Source organism: Paramisgurnus dabryanus, chromosome 23 (assembly GCF_030506205.2).
Source record: "Paramisgurnus dabryanus chromosome 23, PD_genome_1.1, whole genome shotgun sequence".
Taxonomy (NCBI): Eukaryota; Metazoa; Chordata; class Actinopteri; order Cypriniformes; family Cobitidae; genus Paramisgurnus; species Paramisgurnus dabryanus.
In genome coordinates, this window is record NC_133359.1 from 12,812,415 (window position 1) to 12,829,542 (window position 17,128).

General features: G+C 37.2%; 2 protein-coding genes across 2 annotated transcripts in view; both read right to left on the reverse strand.

Moving 5' to 3' along the window:
- Positions 1-3,152, reverse strand: part of elmo3 (engulfment and cell motility 3) — a 23,007-nt gene extending 19,855 nt beyond the window's left edge. The window contains exons 1-2 of the mRNA XM_065291761.2: positions 3,030-3,152; positions 2,823-2,924 (exon numbers count right to left, since the gene is read on the reverse strand). Coding sequence (XP_065147833.1) covers positions 2,823-2,924; positions 3,030-3,038 — 111 coding nt within the window. The 5' untranslated portion in view covers positions 3,039-3,152. The remainder of the gene's footprint in view (positions 1-2,822; positions 2,925-3,029) is intronic.
- Positions 3,153-7,699: 4,547 nt separating this feature from the next.
- e2f4 (E2F transcription factor 4) lies at positions 7,700-16,677 on the reverse strand. Its single transcript, XM_065275567.2, has 10 exons — positions 16,154-16,677; positions 15,347-15,456; positions 14,856-15,017; positions 13,633-13,676; positions 11,474-11,538; positions 11,044-11,338; positions 10,118-10,270; positions 9,977-10,021; positions 9,792-9,836; positions 7,700-9,475 (listed from the first exon to the last, which is right to left on the reverse strand). Exons 1-10 carry the CDS (start codon positions 16,307-16,309, stop codon positions 9,360-9,362), a joined length of 1,191 nt encoding a protein of 396 aa, XP_065131639.1. The 5' UTR covers positions 16,310-16,677; the 3' UTR covers positions 7,700-9,359.
- Positions 16,678-17,128: the final 451 nt, after the last annotated feature.

Sequence of the window (17,128 nt, forward strand, 5' to 3'; positions counted from 1 at the left end):
GTGGTTGACCCAATCATTGGCCTATAATTTGTGGGCTTTGGGCTGGCAAACTGTGTGGAAGCGTTCTGTATGGCGAGAAAGCGTCGAAGGGAAGGCCATGGACACAGTTTGAGGTTCTTTATAATCCGTAAGTACCAATCACAGTCACACAGCCGGCTCATTTTGATTTTAACCCAGTTATCTCACGGAGGAGGAGAATGTTTGGCCCTCAAAGCAGCACTTACAATAACATACTATTTAGATGTCCCACATGATGAAATCAAAATAATCTCTAGAGATAATAAACAGGCTCAGCACTTGCCCAGTCTTTTGTTTTGACCGGTCAGATGTCCATAATGGCTCATTCAAAGGAAATGAGAGGGAACTAACGGCTTATGATTTGTAAGATACAAACAGCCCTTGATCATGTAGACCAATCGCTTTTAATGAAAAAAATCTTTGTTATTAAAACTTTGTTCGAATTTATAGGAAGTTTAGGGAAGCCGAGAGAGGAAGTTATATTATTTTTGGTTGCTTGTTTTCTCATGATCACCACTTAATTTCTCGTGATCTCAAGATAAAGTTGCTTTCTCAATATCCTGACATAATCCAAAACTCATAACGTAATTTCCTCTCCCTAATATTTTGTGTATTTTAAAGTGGACTGATGCACATGAGTCAGGGTCTTCGCCGTCACCACAAGTGTAGCAAAAAATTGCCCATGATAAATAAATAAGTTGGAGAGTCCGTCGATGTTTGTGAATTTAGGGACGATCTCTAAAGTTATAATGTACATGTTTCTATCTCTAAAAGCATTCACTGTTTTATTTGAATAAATATCAAGTCTAAAAATTGTAAAAATTATAGTTAACAACCACATGAACACTGTAGAAAAATTTTCCCCAACCTTTATAAAAAATTGAGGACCAGGGGGCAAAGAGACTCGGTACAAAAGTGGAAATGATGTTATTTGAAGCCTTCTCTTAAAAGACAAAACACCCAATTAAGCTATTACGTAGCTATTATACGCATTTTTTTCCGGAAGTTCATGCGACCCGGTGGCAACTTGTCCACGACCCAGTACTAGGTCACGACCCGGTGGTTGGGTACCTCTTCTGTAGAGTTGACTGTTTGTTCCATTTAAATGCTGTTTAAAGTAGAAATGTGTATATTAAGTGTAACTTTAGAGATGGTCCCTAAATTAACAACTATCTAATTGTCAATTACTGATAAATCTATTTCAGCTTGAGCAAATCCCTGATCCAAGTAAATCTAATTTGTTTATCCAGGCTAATTGCGCTAAATATGCTTTTGCTGTCTTCAAACAAAACAACACGTTTTATCAAGTACACTTAAGCTTTAATGACTTCACAATACAACTTTTGTTATGTCGAGATCACACAAAAAAACAGGCAAGCAAAAATAATAGTAGTACATAATCTCTCTCCTTATAGGATTACCATTTATGGTTTATAAGAGACTTCACAACATAATTAACTGTTAAAGGTCTATTTTACTCACACAGTACACAGGCTTTAAAGATATTTTGTTAATATTTTATATATTACGTGTTCTTGAGGTGTGAAATGAATATTTAAATGACACATTCTTTGTTTTAAAGTCACAACGATTTGTCCATCGAAAATGTATTGGATCGTTGGAAGTTGGGTCATGTAGCATGTTTGCTAATCGTTGCAATGTTTTCCCGGGCCCCACCCTACTGCCATTCCTCTTGACAGGAAGTAAAGTAAGTTTTGCTACATCTGAAACCGCTACTTCCACAATATATATTCGGAGGATGGGAGGAGTTCTTGATTAAATATTATGGGGGCACATGATTTTTTTTTAAATAAAGGAAGCTCGCAGATAAGTAATTTAAAAAAAGCACAATACATTTTTTTTTAAGTTTTTAATTTCAGTTTTCGTTGTGATGAAACTCTCTTCAAGCATGTCAAAAAATAGGTACTGATTTTTCAGACTATAAGTTGCTCTGGAGTATAAGTCGCATAAGTCAAAAATGCGTTTAGAAGAGGAAAAACATATCGAAGTCGCACTGGACGATTTGTTGCGTTTATTTAGAAAATACAGTTATTTATACGTTACACAATAGCATACAGAACATACCTTGGAGGCTATATAGGCTAAGTTAACACAACAAGCCAAATCAAGTTCAAAAGGGTCTACAAGGTCCAGTACCCACCAAACTATAAAAGAAGTGTGACTTATAGTCCGGAAAATACGGTACTTGAAATTTGTCTTGTAACATTTTGGATGTGGCCTCAAAAAAGGAAAGAAAGAAAGAGTGCCAACATTCTTAAACTATAAAAACACAATGCAAGTAAAACAAAACACATGAAGTTTTTGGTTTGGGTTGTCAATGGACCTACAACATAAATTATGGGTTCTGAAACAAACCCATGTGAATACCACTAAAGTTGCTGCTTAAAATGTTCTGCTCAACTATTTCCACAAATACTTTGTTGTTATTAAAGAAAATGTTTACCCCAAAGTAAATTTTGCCTAATAATTTATTTGTAGCATCAACATGTTCAGATCTATGAATATAAGGTGACTCATATTTTAGTGAAAAAAAAGAAAAGACATTTGTTAAGAAAAGAAGTCTGGGATGGCAAAAGGTTGGGTAAATTTTGAGAGATTTTATGGTCTGCTGCTGTCCCATGTAACCGTGTTGCTTTCTTTGCAAAGAGAAACCTAATTCACTATATTAAATGTTGAATATTGAAAGTATTTATTCCTCAAACACTGAAAGGAAAGTTTCGGTCTTTTGTGCGAGCACTAGGTAACATCCTCTTTATGATGGCAGTATTAACACGACGACTCACCTGGTCTAGCTGAATGAGCTGCGGGTACGCGCCCGGCATCTGAATGGCGATCTTAACGATGTCCTTTTGCTGTGGCATATTGAAAGTTGAATGTCTACAGTCCTGAAACACAAAGACAATAAACATGCGATAACTTCTATCACAAAGTACCCTAACAATCCAATCAAATACAAAGTATGCATTCATCTCAAAGTGTGAGTACTTTACCAACATCATCTCTGTTAGGGTTTCTGTTAATGTGTATAGAAAAAAAAAACAATAAGTCGGTCGATACAGATCAAACACCACAAAAAGACACGTGCGACTTGTAGCTTGGCACTAGGACGGTGAATGTGTGGTGAAGTCGATTTTCAAGATGACTGTATGCTCTGTTTACTGTGTTCCTCTTTAAAAGGAGAACTTGTGTGTTTCTATCATTTATGTTGCAGGTTACATTAGGCATCAAGTTATTTAAAAATTAATTAAAAGCTATTTAATAACATAAGGTTGTCCTAGTACTTAAAATAAAAGCTTACTAAGCATTAAATCTTACTTTGCAGCTTATTAAATATAACAAAGTGATCAACTGCATGTCCTTAAATAAACACCAGGTGAAACATAATAGAGTAACAAGGGGTGGAGGTGAGAAAGAGAGAGAGTGAATGAGTGAGCAAGCAAGCGAGCGGGCTTCTCCTAACCAGTCACCGAATTACATTTGATACATTACTTGGTTTTTGTTATTTTTCATTACACAACATCCAAAATGTATGATTTATGACTATAAGATAATACACAAAGCCGGCCAATCACACCAACACTTGCCATTTATATGCAATACAGCAACCATGGGCTGTCCGAGAGCATGCCTTCTGACTAAACCGAACGAAACCCTACTAAAACTACTTCCACACACATGGTCGCTTTATTAACCTCTGCCGAATTGTTTAACAGACTCAAGTACTTCCATATGTGCAGACCATATTGTGCCGTCCACAAGAGAGCTTCCCATTGGAAGAGAGAGAGTTGTGCTTTGAACTGAATTTGGATAACAAAAAAAACATCAGATATACCCAAAACAACTTACAAAACAGTTTTACACTTTATCATGACTTTGAGATTATACTGATCTACTAAGTTTTTTTGCATTTTACTTTAAGAGATGCAAGATACTGATCTAAACCAGATGCTACAAATAGTAATAATAATGAACTTTGTGTATAGATTTTAGGCTAGGCTTTTGGTGAAAGTTGCTGACACAGATTGAATGTTTGTGTTTCTCAGGCTCCATTCCCAGCAAGCCTTAGCATGCTCAGAAAAGTGGTGACCTCCCTCTGTCCTACTTTGGGGCAGTGAAATGGAGACACAAAGAAAGGTAGAAAGAAATCACAATGCTAAAATCAACATAGCGACAGCTTCATCCAATGCTGTAGGAGTTCACTGACAGAAATCCCAACAGGTTGCCCTTTGAACCTTGTGTGCATGATACAGTCTGATCTACTGTAGGAGTGCATAAAGGAATTTTAGCTGTGCCACCCTCTGACAAATCCAAATCAGAGATTACACACCCTTTCTCTGCCAGGTTTTAATGTATCATCCAAGTCTTGACAGATTTTAAGATTTCATGCTTTGTTATTCTGTAATAACTGCAGAGAGAAATCCATATTCAATTCACAATCCATAAAGGCATGTAACGGTATATGATCTCTCTACAGTCTTAAAACCTCAACACAAGCTGAAAAACTGTGCTTCAACTTTCACATCCACGGTTTCTAATTCGTTTAACGTCCAACAACATGCGCGTGCAATACAAAACGAATAGATTAAATGCATGTAAACCTTTACTTGCTTAAGTTTGTTTTAAGGTAAGAGAGTTAATAAGTAGCCAGCAAGTTAAGAACAAAAGTGATTTTTCCTTTACTATAGGTCTTACCTGTTGGAAACGGGGGGAAATCAGTCACAGTGTGCGGGAAGGCGGATAAACATTTGATGTTTTCTCGCGACGAAACAGCGGCGGTGTTTCGCTCGATTCAAAGTAACATTCAAGCGTTACATCGCGTTCAAAGTTTTCTGACTATAATTGATCGGGTTCACACAGTTCCGGGTTGAATAATATCCCTCCCGCCCCCTGGAGGAGGGAGTCAAGACCCGACCCTATCCAAAAACTTGTGGGATTTTCCTCGAGATTTCTGGTACGAGGAAACTTTACACCCTACCTACACTGTCAATGTGTGAAAGAGTTACTTTTTACGACATGGGTGTAGTCACTATTTTAAACATCTGTTGTTTTTTGTAAAGTTATTTAAATTACATCAGTTTTGATGGATTAAGCGACCGTTTTTATTACAGAAATGCATCGATCAAAATGCTTTGAGAAATCTTGGGAAATCTTTGTGGGTTTCTAATATTTAACCTGCATTAGCCTAAAGTGATGTCCTGAGGGCAAATTTGCATACAATTTGCTTTTAATGCCCTCCCAGATTAAACTATAACCAACATGGAGCAGATAAAGTATTTATTTGACAAAATTATTTGTTCTTGCGAAAATTAATTTCAGAGGTGGACAGTAGTGAAGAATTTTTACTTTCTACACTGTAAAAACTTAAATATTAAGTTAAACCAAGCTGAATGGTCTTAAGTTATTTAAACTTTATTTGTTTAATTTATAGCAACTTGTTATGATTAACTATTACACAAATTTAAAATTACTTATTAATTCAAATTGTTTAAAGGGAAACATTTAAGTCCAACAAGGAATTTTTACAGTGAACTTAAGTAAATTTTTTAAGTATACATACTTTTAAACATACTTTACTACATTCCAAAGCGTAACATCATACTTTTTTACTACTTTTATAACTGATATCATACTTAATATCATACTTTTTACTCCACTACATTTCATAAATCCAAGTGTTGTTTTACATCTAATACTTAAAAATCTATTTTTTAAAATCTTTTTTTTTAATCTATTTAAAAATCAAATTTTCTTATACTTAAGTAAAACTTTGACTTACTTTTACTTAAGGTTAAAGGAATAGTCTACCCTTTTGCCATATTAAACTATGTTATTACCTCAACTTAGATGAATTAATACATATCTTTTTTCAATGCGTGCACTGTACAGCGCGTCGTGAATGTGTTAGCATTTAGCCTAGACCCATTCATTCCTATGGTACCAAACAGGCAAGCCACCAAACACTTTCGTGTTTTTCCTATTTAAAGACTGTTACATGAGGAGTTATACCAGTAAGTATGGTGCCACAAAATAAAACTTTTTTTTGTACCATAGCAATGAATGGGGCTAGGCTAAATGCTAACACATTCACAATGCGCTGTACAGTGCACCCATTTAAAAAAGATAGGTATGTATTAATTCGTCTAGGTTGAGGTAATAACATAATTAATGTGGCAAAAGGGTAGACTATTCCTTTAAGTAAAAATCACTAGATTTTAAAGTAATAAGGTATCAAATGAAATGTATTTAAATGTAGTAGAATAAAAAAGTATGATACTGTGCTTAAGAATGTAGTGAAGTCAAGTTTACACAGAAGTACACTCTACAAAATGCTGGGTTATTTTCAACCCAGCATTGGGTCAAAAAAGAACTAGCCCAGCCCATTGGGTTGTAATTCAATCTATGCTGTGTTGTTTTAACCCATTGTTGGGTGAAATATCAAAGAGCATCTATTGTCCGATTCATGTTTTTAAATTTCCATTGGTGTGTGTGTATTAGTACATGTTAACAATATGCAAAAGGTACAAACCCCAAACTAAACGATGACGCGAGTTATCGTCTCCAACGTAAATCTCTCCTTTTTTGGACTACAACAAACATACAGATTGTAGTCGACAGTTTACTTCCTGGGATTGGTGATGTAGACAAGACCGACATTATCATAATTCCTCCCGCTTCGGACTCACAGCCTGTAAGTTAACTCCTGTTAGCATTGCATTGTGTGCGAATCTTTCAAATATGGTAAGGAGCGTCACATTTCCTGCTGACAGAGGTATTCAGGCCAATCACAATGTACAGATTAGCTGGCCAATCAGGGACACAGAGTTTTTCAAATCCATGCATTTCAGGAAGAGAGTGAAATCTGGGGCTACAAAAATGTACGGTTTGTGGAAAATAATGTGTTTTTTTAACCATAAACAACACAAACACTTTGTATTATACCAAATACACAAAATAACATTGTGTTTTAGCAATTAAATTGGTGCTCTTTAACATTTTCTGGGTTAAACCCTTTTTGACAGAATGCTGGGTTGAAAATAATCCAGTATTTTTTTTTAATGTATAGATACTTGAGAAATGTACTTGAGTAAAAATACTTAAGTACTGTACACCTCTGCATGGTTAAGTACATAAAAAACATGGTTTTGCAAATGGTAATCAATACCCCAAAAAACATGGTTACTATCAAAAAGGCAAACTAGGGAATAAGGGTTTTATTCAAAAATGCATACACATAAAGCTCAGGAAAGAACGCCACACTACCAGTTATTAATATTTACTTGACCCTCTTTTGTTTTTTAATAAAGTCATTCTCCTGGGCTTTGCCTTTGATTATTGTAATTTTTCCAAGCTTTTTTAAATTCACAATGTTGAGCCTCACTTCACACTCCAAGCACAACTACACAACACGCATACAAAACTTTTAAAAACAAGCAAAGACATCACTTTTGGCCATTACTGTACACCAAACCTGGAGTACTACTCAACAAAAACTTTATTTAACAGAAATGACTGGTTCTGCAGGATATGACTCAAGTCCTTACGAGCAGATATGATCAAGTCCTGAAGAATTAGATGAAAGAAAAAGTAGCAAGCACATTCTGATGCAATGAGGTAATAACAAAATCCTTACAACCTTAAAAGAATAATTCACTCAAGTACATAAGTAGAAAAACTTTATTTAATGGGGATGTTATTTCGGTTCGAACAATGATTATTATCCTTTGCACAAATATTAAATGAATTCCCTGGATACTGTAAAGTTAATCGGCATATCTAATTACCTTAAAGGGTTGAATATTACCCGTTTTAAAGTGCAATGCGGAAATAGGTTAGAAAGCAAATGTAGACTATTTGACTACTGAAACCAGATAACTTTGAGATCTATTGAGTACAAAAATAAATGGTACAAGCATAAAAATATCATTCAGCAGTTATGATAAGAAGCAAAAAATGACAATCTGTTTGCAATCAATTGGTACCAACAAAGTTAGGTATGCTCCGTTTGACAACATTATCCTAAACACATGTCGATACTCAATTTCTTGCTATCTTGTGACTGCTCTTTTAATGCCCCCCAAACCCACATTCTTATTTAGACAGTTATTCTCATATACAGACATACTGAATACCTTTAAAAGTATCTACACACATACATAAACAGGTGAAGGTTAGGACAGATATGTACTCTATGATCTGAAACACACAGAGGGATTATGTTTCGAAATACAAAAATAGCAATAATTGGCATTCAATTGAACATTTGTACAGGGCTTTAGTCATGACCTTTCCACAGTGGTTTTGCAATTAAAATCAAAGTTAAATTCATAAGCAATACAACAATCTAAATACAACTCTTGTTACATGTTGAGAAATAGGGCATGCGTTGAGAAATGCATTACAAACACTGTAAGCTAACAATTTTTCGAGTCAGAACAGACTGCGACAGAGCTGATGAGTAAAAAGAAAGTAGGAATGGTTTATGCAACACTTGAGTAGGTTCCTTCACATTTTTTTCTGAAGAGCTTGACACTAGTAAATATATTATGCTATATAGCACTGTAAAGGCTGTAAAGATTTCAAACAGTAGGCTACGCTGACCTTACAATCTTTCCACTACACTTGCAGTCTCTTAAATTATTAGTGTAACTTTATTACGGTCATTTGCTGCAAAATGATAACAAGATGTCAGCCTGATCTCTTCAAAGTCTGGACATTAGAATCATGCTTGGTTTAAAAGCATAATGATGATGGTTACCAACAAATTTATGGTTTCTCTGTATGAAAGATCAGTAAAGATACCACTGCATGATAAAAGGGTGGTGCGTTCTGAGAAAAGATGCTACTAACAGGAAGACAATATATATAAAACTGGTAGTCTGGCCGCTTTTTTTCTTTTAACCACTAACCAACCACTGCTGGTGAGTTTTGTCTATTTTTGCAACAAACATCCCCTTTGTATCTATACAAAAGTTATATAAAACAATGACCCTGCAGTCACTTTAATAATACAAGGGACTAATATACACGGTTAACCAAAGCGTTTGCTTTGTACGTCTGATCTCTTCATCAGTTGAGTGAAGTGGGCACCAATAAAGCTTCATATATCGGTTGAATTTAGCAGGGAAAGCTCCTTCTCAGTCAACCACTTTGGGTGAGGAGTAAATATACATATATAAAAAAACCTATATATACACACACATAATCAGCTTATCATACATATGGGTCTGTAATAGAGCCACACTTTTCTTTATCTCCTTTGAAAAGGGTTAAAAAGTTTTTCGGTACACTACTCATTTTTTAACATGTGCTGTTTTTGGAGGTCAAAGGTTGGCAATGGGAACATCAAAAAGGTCACAGAGGCCCTCAGTCTCATCCAGGTTATAGATGTAGTCATGATCACCCGGAGGTGGAGACAGGCGAAGGAGTGGAGAAAAAACTATGAAGAGAAAGAGAAGAGGAGTGACATCGTACCAATGTTACACTATAACTGTGCGCATTATGATGTCATTGAGCATGTGCAGAAACAAACCAATCACAGTTTGACATCTAAAAAAAAGGTTTTAGTTTAACTCGACAGACTACTTTTATTGATTAAATCATTATACAAAAGCAATCTTTTGTCGTATACAATAAACAGTTACATAGTTCGGATGAAAACATAATCTGTACAAACTTAAATGTAAACAAGAAACAAAAAGCAAATTTTTAGTAATATATCAAGTACAAGTTTCCTGATTCGTGTTGAGCTTTACCTTCTGATGACATCAGCTCTTCAAGCAAATCTGTACTCATGATTTCTATATAGAGGAAGAAAAAATTTATAAATCAACAACATGAGCAATGCACGTTACACAAAATCAAAATTATGCAATTATAAATGCCGTCACGTTTGTTGCAGAGTACAAACAGATGTTAAGCACATTAAACAGATTCTCACCTTTAGGGTCAAACATTTCTGAAAGCTCTTTGGGAAAGTCCAGCACTGAAAACAGGAAGAGAAAATAAGTTGCATTAACAACTTCTGCACTTCACAGAAGTGAAAAATACTTTGACATTAACCAATGCAATGCACACTTACAGTCTGAAGTGTCAGGTTTGATTGGTTCAAAAAGAGATGAGGAATCAGGAAGTGAAGAGCTGCTGTCCAATGAAGCAGATGACTGCAGCTGCTGGGCGCCCACTGAAGATATCGGATTGGCTGTTGTATCTGACGTCGGGGTGCTTGAGATGTCTAAATTCCAGTACAACAAAATTAAATTTGACCTCAGCCTGTCAAACAAACATTTCATATTTAAAAATATCTGAGTACAGGGTTCCCACACCTTAGTTAACTTCAAATTCAAGGACCTTTCAAGAACTTTCCAGGTCCAATTCCCTCAAATTCAAGGACTACATGTGGGGGCACATTTCAAGTGAGAGCAAGGTAACATTGTGTTACATTGTTACATTTCTCTTTCGAGGGAACTCGCGCTGCGTCACTGCGGTGACACTTTGGGGACGCCTCCAGGGGTAAGTGCGTCTGAATGCGTATATCAAATTCAACCAATGGTGAGGCTTAACGACAAAGACAGGGTGACGCGGGAGCCAGGAAGTTTATCGCTACCTGAAATATTGCCAAAGACGGCGTTACAAGGACGCAGAATCTCCTCCTTAGGGAGCAACAGTTACATATGTAACCCAAGACGTTTTCATGTGTCAAACACAAATATGCAAAAAAGCATTTTGGTATGAATCAACATTCGCATACAGAAAATATAAGCATTTAAAGTGAACAGGTTAGCACGTGTGCTTAAAAAGTATATTTTTATGATATTATCCTACACTACACAGGAAATAATATCGATTTGTTTTCCAGAAAACTTCTTGCATAAAATAGATGTAAGCCCTTTCAATGACCTGTATCTATGTATGTATATTTTCAAAAACTTCCCAGGGCCTTGTATTTTTCCCCCCAGATTCACGAATTTTCAAGGAGCCGTGGGAACCCTGCGAGTAGCATCTAACCTGCGGCCACAACTGCAGAAGAGGCAGTGGTTGTGGTTGGAGGGACGTTGGTGGTGGAGGGACTCTGACAGGTGGACGCAGGCGATTCTGTACTTTTAGCTGTGGGTTTGAGAGGCGGGTCAGCAGTAGAGGTAGCTGAAGCTGGGGCGGAGAGGCTTTGAAGCATGTCGTCTGGCGGGGGAACCGGCAGCACCACTGGAGAGGAGCTGGATGGGTCTTTATTCACAAGGAGGACCTCGATGGGGCCTGCAGAACTCTTAAGATGAATCTGATATTTCTTCTGTCCGTTCACATGCTGAAATGATAAGTGCATTTAGGAGCCGGATTTGTTTTTTATACATTGGTATACTTGTAAGGCCCATGGTGAATCAAAGCAGTATGGCATTGCCATGGCATGGCATTATTTATAAGAGATATAAGCTACACTTACAGATTCAGGCACTGGCACTTCTAGCTGTGTTCCTGAGGGAGCTCTGATTGCTAGAAGAGTGTCACCTAGTGGCGAAAAAATATAAGTATATAGAGATATACCGGTAGTAAAAAGTAAAGATTAAGATTCACCACAAATAAAAGACAATTCCAGACACATGGGGCATAAAACAAAATGCTAATTTTAGGTTTAATAAGTTAGTATTAAGTAATTATACTAACATTATATTGAATTTAATGACTCTCAAACAAATAAACCTGTCTTTTTGACACAAAATATTATCAGTCAGCATTTGGATCACCAAACTTATATAGTTTCACTTTAGTTGCTGTTCATCAGAACTATAAGGTTGAGGAGTCTTCATAATTTAAGTTAAAGGGACACTCCACTTTAAAAAAAAAAAATGCTCATTTTCCAGCTCTCCTAGAGTTAAACATTTGATTTTTACAGCTGATGTCCGGGTCTGGCGCTACCACTTTTTGCATAGCTTAGCATAATCCATTGAATCTGATTAGACCATTAGCATTGCGCAAAAAAAAAAAACCAAAGAGCATTAGGGCTGCAACGATTCATCGATGTTGTCGACAAAAATCGATAATAGAAATAGTCGACAATGAATATCATTGTCGAAGTTGTCGCCACACATGTTTTTTCCGGCCGAGTGAGGCATCTCTCTTTATTACAAACTCTGCAGAGAGTCGCACATGCGCATTAGCGTCTGTGCTCAGCAATAACAGAAATGGCGGCGTCCAACGCAGCAGCTGTGCGTACCAAAACATCTGAAGTTTGGGAGCATTTTAGCCTGGATACGGCGAATAAAAATGGTTTGCAAAGCAGTCTTTGCGTATCATGGCAGCACCTCGGTCATGCACGAACATTTAAAGAGAAAGCACATCGGACAGTTGAATGAAACTGAGTTTGACTCGCCTCGGTAAGATTTAAATAACATGGAAGCCGATACGTTTTGTTTTGGATGTACATTGTACATTTTATAAGCGTTTTTCACTTTAAAATAAATAAATAAAGGATTTACGTTATGCCTGACTGTGCCTGACAAAAGTATTTTAAATTAAATGCATGCAGTCTGAAGAAGAGAGCCACCATGGACCCCTTTCTGCAAAAGATGCAGATGTGCACCCCACAACAGGCGAATGCCCTCACTGAGTATATATATAACTCTGTTTTTTTAATTTTTCAGAAATCTCGTTTTTTTTGGTTGTGCATTCAAATTAATATCAATTCAACTGCAGTTGGTTTGTTTTGATTTAAACCTTCAAAACTTTAAAAAATACAGCATATATATTTATAAATAAGTATATATATTAAAATAGCTGAAATACATAACTTCGTTTTGGTAAAATCATAGTAGCTGCAATTATTAAAAATGTAAAACTTGTTTTCATTGAATGTAAAAAAAAAATGTATTTAAGTACCCCCTTCTTTTTTGTGTTTACTATCATTTTCCACAGAATTAAAGCAATCTCATGCAAAATTTTAGAAAAAATTAATAATTATTCGATTAGTCGACTAATCGTTTCAATAGTCGGTGACTAGTCGACTATCAAAATAGTCGTTAGTTGCAGCCCTAAAGAGCATATTTAAAACTTGACTCTTCTCTAGTTACATCGTATACTAAAATTAAAAATAGCGATTTTCTAGGCAGATATGGCTAGATATGGAACTATCATTCTGGTGTAATAATCAAGGACTTTGCTGCTATAACATGGCTGCAGCAGGCATAGTGATATTATGCACTGCCCGAAAATAGTCCACTGCTATTGAAAGTTACTAAGGGGACTATTTTCGACCCGGAGATCAGCTGAATGGATTCCAAAAAGGTAAAAATCAAATGTTTAATTCTAGGGGAGCTGGAAAATGAGCATAAAATGAGTGTCCCTTTAAACATTCGGGAGTGGTTTTCCAGACAGCGCTCAAGGCTAGTCCAAGACTAAAATGCATGTTTTAGTCGTCCTAAATAAAAAAAAAACAAGCTTGCACTGAGACATCTTAAAATATATCAGTGTTATGGTTGTGACTCGAGATCCACACCAGTAATGTTTTTTCTAATATAACTTCGGCCTAATCTTGGATTAATCTAAACCCTGTCTGGGAAACTGCCCCTTGGTGTTTTAGTGATATTACGTGCTGTGTAAACCAACCTTTAAAGCAATTGCAGAGGTCTTGATGTGTCACATACGCCAGAGTGTGTCAGGTTAGGGACATAATGCAAACAGAGTCTTGACACAAAAACTTGAAGCATCAATTTAAAGGTTCTTAAAGTGACAGTTTATCGACCATTTTAGACTACGGTTTCAGCTCCTTTAAAGTTCTACTATCTCAGATGTCCTGTCAGTGAGTAAATCAACAACAAATTTTCATTTTTCAATAAACTGAGGCTGCATCCAAATATCCACACTTGTGTTCTTGGCCACTCAAGAGTGCATGCAGGTGACGAAGTTTGCGTGCAAGACTGTCCCATGTCTTAAAACTGGCAAAGTTCAGTGCCCTTAACCAACACTAAAACCGCTTGATGTAACTGCGTGCCAAGGTTGAAGGGCTGCAAACTAAGTGCTCTTCCGCCACATAATATTATTCTAATTTTTATCTGCTTTAAAAAAAAACATTTTATTTTGTGCCACCATATTTACTCGTGTAACTACTACTCATATAACAGTCTTTAGATAGGGAAAACATGGAAGTGTTTGGTGGCTTCTAAATTCATCCCTGCTTTGATCCAAAGGAATGAATGGGGCTAGGCTAAATGCTAACACATTCACGACACTCTGTGCAATGATTAAGTGCACGCATTAAAAAAGATAGGGATGTATTAATTCGTCTAAGTTGAGGTAAGAACATAGTAAAATATTGAGTAGTAAGTGATTTTCAATTTTGGTGAGTAATGAACATTTCCGACACAGAAAGCAGAGTCAAGTTGTCCAAATTCCGTCCATGTTTTCCACATTGTGGAAATCATAGGGCCCTATGGCTGAAGTGTGGTCAATAGCCAATTACAGTGGCCGCAACGCATGCTCAGGTCTTCCACAAACGTAATTGGCTGGCTCTGCTTAGGTTATTTGCAAAAAGTGATATGATTGGCTGATGCACGCGTTACCGCTTGAAAAGTTGAGAAACGTTCAACTTCTGCCGCGAGCAATGGCACTGACGAGGTGCCGACGGACCCACAATTCAGTTCAGCAACGCATGACGTCACCCATTTAAAGTGAATGGGAAGCGTTAATGCTTTCACCCCATGTGAATGTACCGTTAAGGTTCCATGGCAAACAAACTATATATCTGGTCCTGAAAAGCGGTTAAAACTGTTATGATGTTATTAAAAGTGAAACACCCCAAAGACAGATGTTGGTAGTAATTGGAAGGATATGGGCTATTCAGGGAGTCATCCGTCACGTTCTTGATGCTCTGTTGAACCCAAACTCTCTGCTGGTCCAGTTCATGTTCCCTCCGATCAAGATCCTCCAATTCCAACTTGAGATCTATCAGCTTGTCTGCAATTTCACGTGTGTTGCAACCTGGACCAACACCCCTAACACACAAAAATAGAAACAAATTTGCATTTAAAATGGCTCGTTATGGCTATCTGCCAATCATTTTTTAAAAATGTCCCAGCAGAGGAATTACTTAAATTTCTTCTATTAAAATCATTTCTTAACTTAAGTAGAACTTATTTATCGTGTCATAACTTTGAAATATGTGTCATACACCACACCAACCTATTAAGGTGCTCAGAACTTTATTTTTGGGTGAACTGTCCCTTTAAATAGGAACTCATAAGCAGGCTTAGTAACACGTATACTATAACTACTTCTCCTTTAAAAATAATTTACTCAACAAGAATTAACACGTGTGTCTTACTTCCACTGGATGCTGTTTTTTGATTTCTTCTCAATAAGTCCAATCCCTTCCAAAACATTTGTGATGTCGTAGATGCGCCGTTTCTGCCTTACAGCCAAAGTATCTGCAGCCTTAAACACATTTGCAAAGATCCATTATTGACTACTCATCAATACATGTAACTACACGTCAGCGTTACATCAAATGCAAAACAAAATCCTAAAGATACAGGCAAAAAAGTTGACAAGGAACTTGATGCAGTTCCAGTTGCTTATCAGCATTGACTACCATTCACTGTCATATCAGCAACTCGACGCACAACCCAAGCTGTTAAAAACTATCAAAGACATCTGTTATGCGTTATATCAAGTTTATAATATAAAGTTATAAGCCCAAGAGGTCACTAAACCCCAGAAGGCAGAAAAAGCTAAAGTTTGGCCTAAGCCATCCCTGAGCACGTGCTTGTTTTGAAAGCTTTTGTTTAAGTTTCAGACTCTACTTCTCAACTCGAGCACGGCCACAAAAATCCTTATGTCCTGTGTTAACATAATAACATTTCACTCGCTAACAGTGTTGACATTACACTTCCAACTTGTTAGCTCGTTCGCCTGGTTTAAAGTAGGGGAAACACATTAATTTCAGCTCAGCTATCGGAAAGAGTTGCAAACAACCCCCTCTTCGTTTGGGGCAGCTTTTACGATTTTTCGCGTCGCTTTAGCACAAAACAGCATAGCATGCGGTCTGTTCACGCGCAAAAAACTGCGTTTGCAACAGGCTGAGGCTCGCGTGAAGCTGATGATGCACGTGCAGAGCCGATCTCGTGCTTACAGCTTTTAGGTCCAGTACTCCGTCTTTTGCTTCCTGCAGGAGAGTCACAAATTTGGTCGTGAGGAGCCCGAGACTTTTCTCGTGGCGGCTGGGGGTCTGCGGCTGAAGCGAGTCTCCCATCGCCCCTAGTTCACTCCTTCCGGTCTCTAAATCCATGAAGCAGTCTTGAACGTAACTGTGATCAATCGGTGAATTACGCTTGCAGATTGTATGTTGAATGGTTTCTGCTGTACTATCTCCGCTGACAGCAACGTATATGCCGCCCAAAAGCTCGCTTCCCGTCAATGGCCGGCGATTCCTGAAACATGGAAGGATAAAGTTCGTCTGAAAGTGACTAAGTTAAAACCCTCCGTTCGGGGTCCAATCCGGTTCGGGACGCAGGTTACCCGAGCCCAGATGGCCTAACCGATCGGACGCTCTCACGACACCAGAGCCAAGCAGCTTGAATGACTGAAGCCGTTGACGACGCGATGCATCATGGGATGACTGATAAATAAATCCCTGCATTATGAAACATAGCCTGAAGGGGGCGACATGAACCGCTAAAAGTTTCCTGAGATGGTGCCCCCAGTTTAATGACATTTAAATTTTACGTTTTGGAATGTTTTATGTCATACATTTTATTTGGAGGGGGCATGAAGGAATGCACCATACCCGCACCATAATAATAATAATAATAATAATAATAATAATAATATGTTTATTTTCTATAGCGCCTTTCCAATGCTCAAGGACGCTTTACAAAGTACAGTTAGAAAACAACAGACATTCAACACTTAATACACGAGGGGGGCTTTACGTCGAAAAAGTGTGTAAGTAAACACACAAGAGTACAATTCTGCAAATTTTAGGCAATGGTTGACTACATTGAAAATGTTCCATTTCGTTTTCTATGACCTTCCCTCGCTAAATTCCCTCAGTCTCGTTCACTTGGAGGTACTTCATTGCTTACGTTGTACGAGTGCCCACTACTGC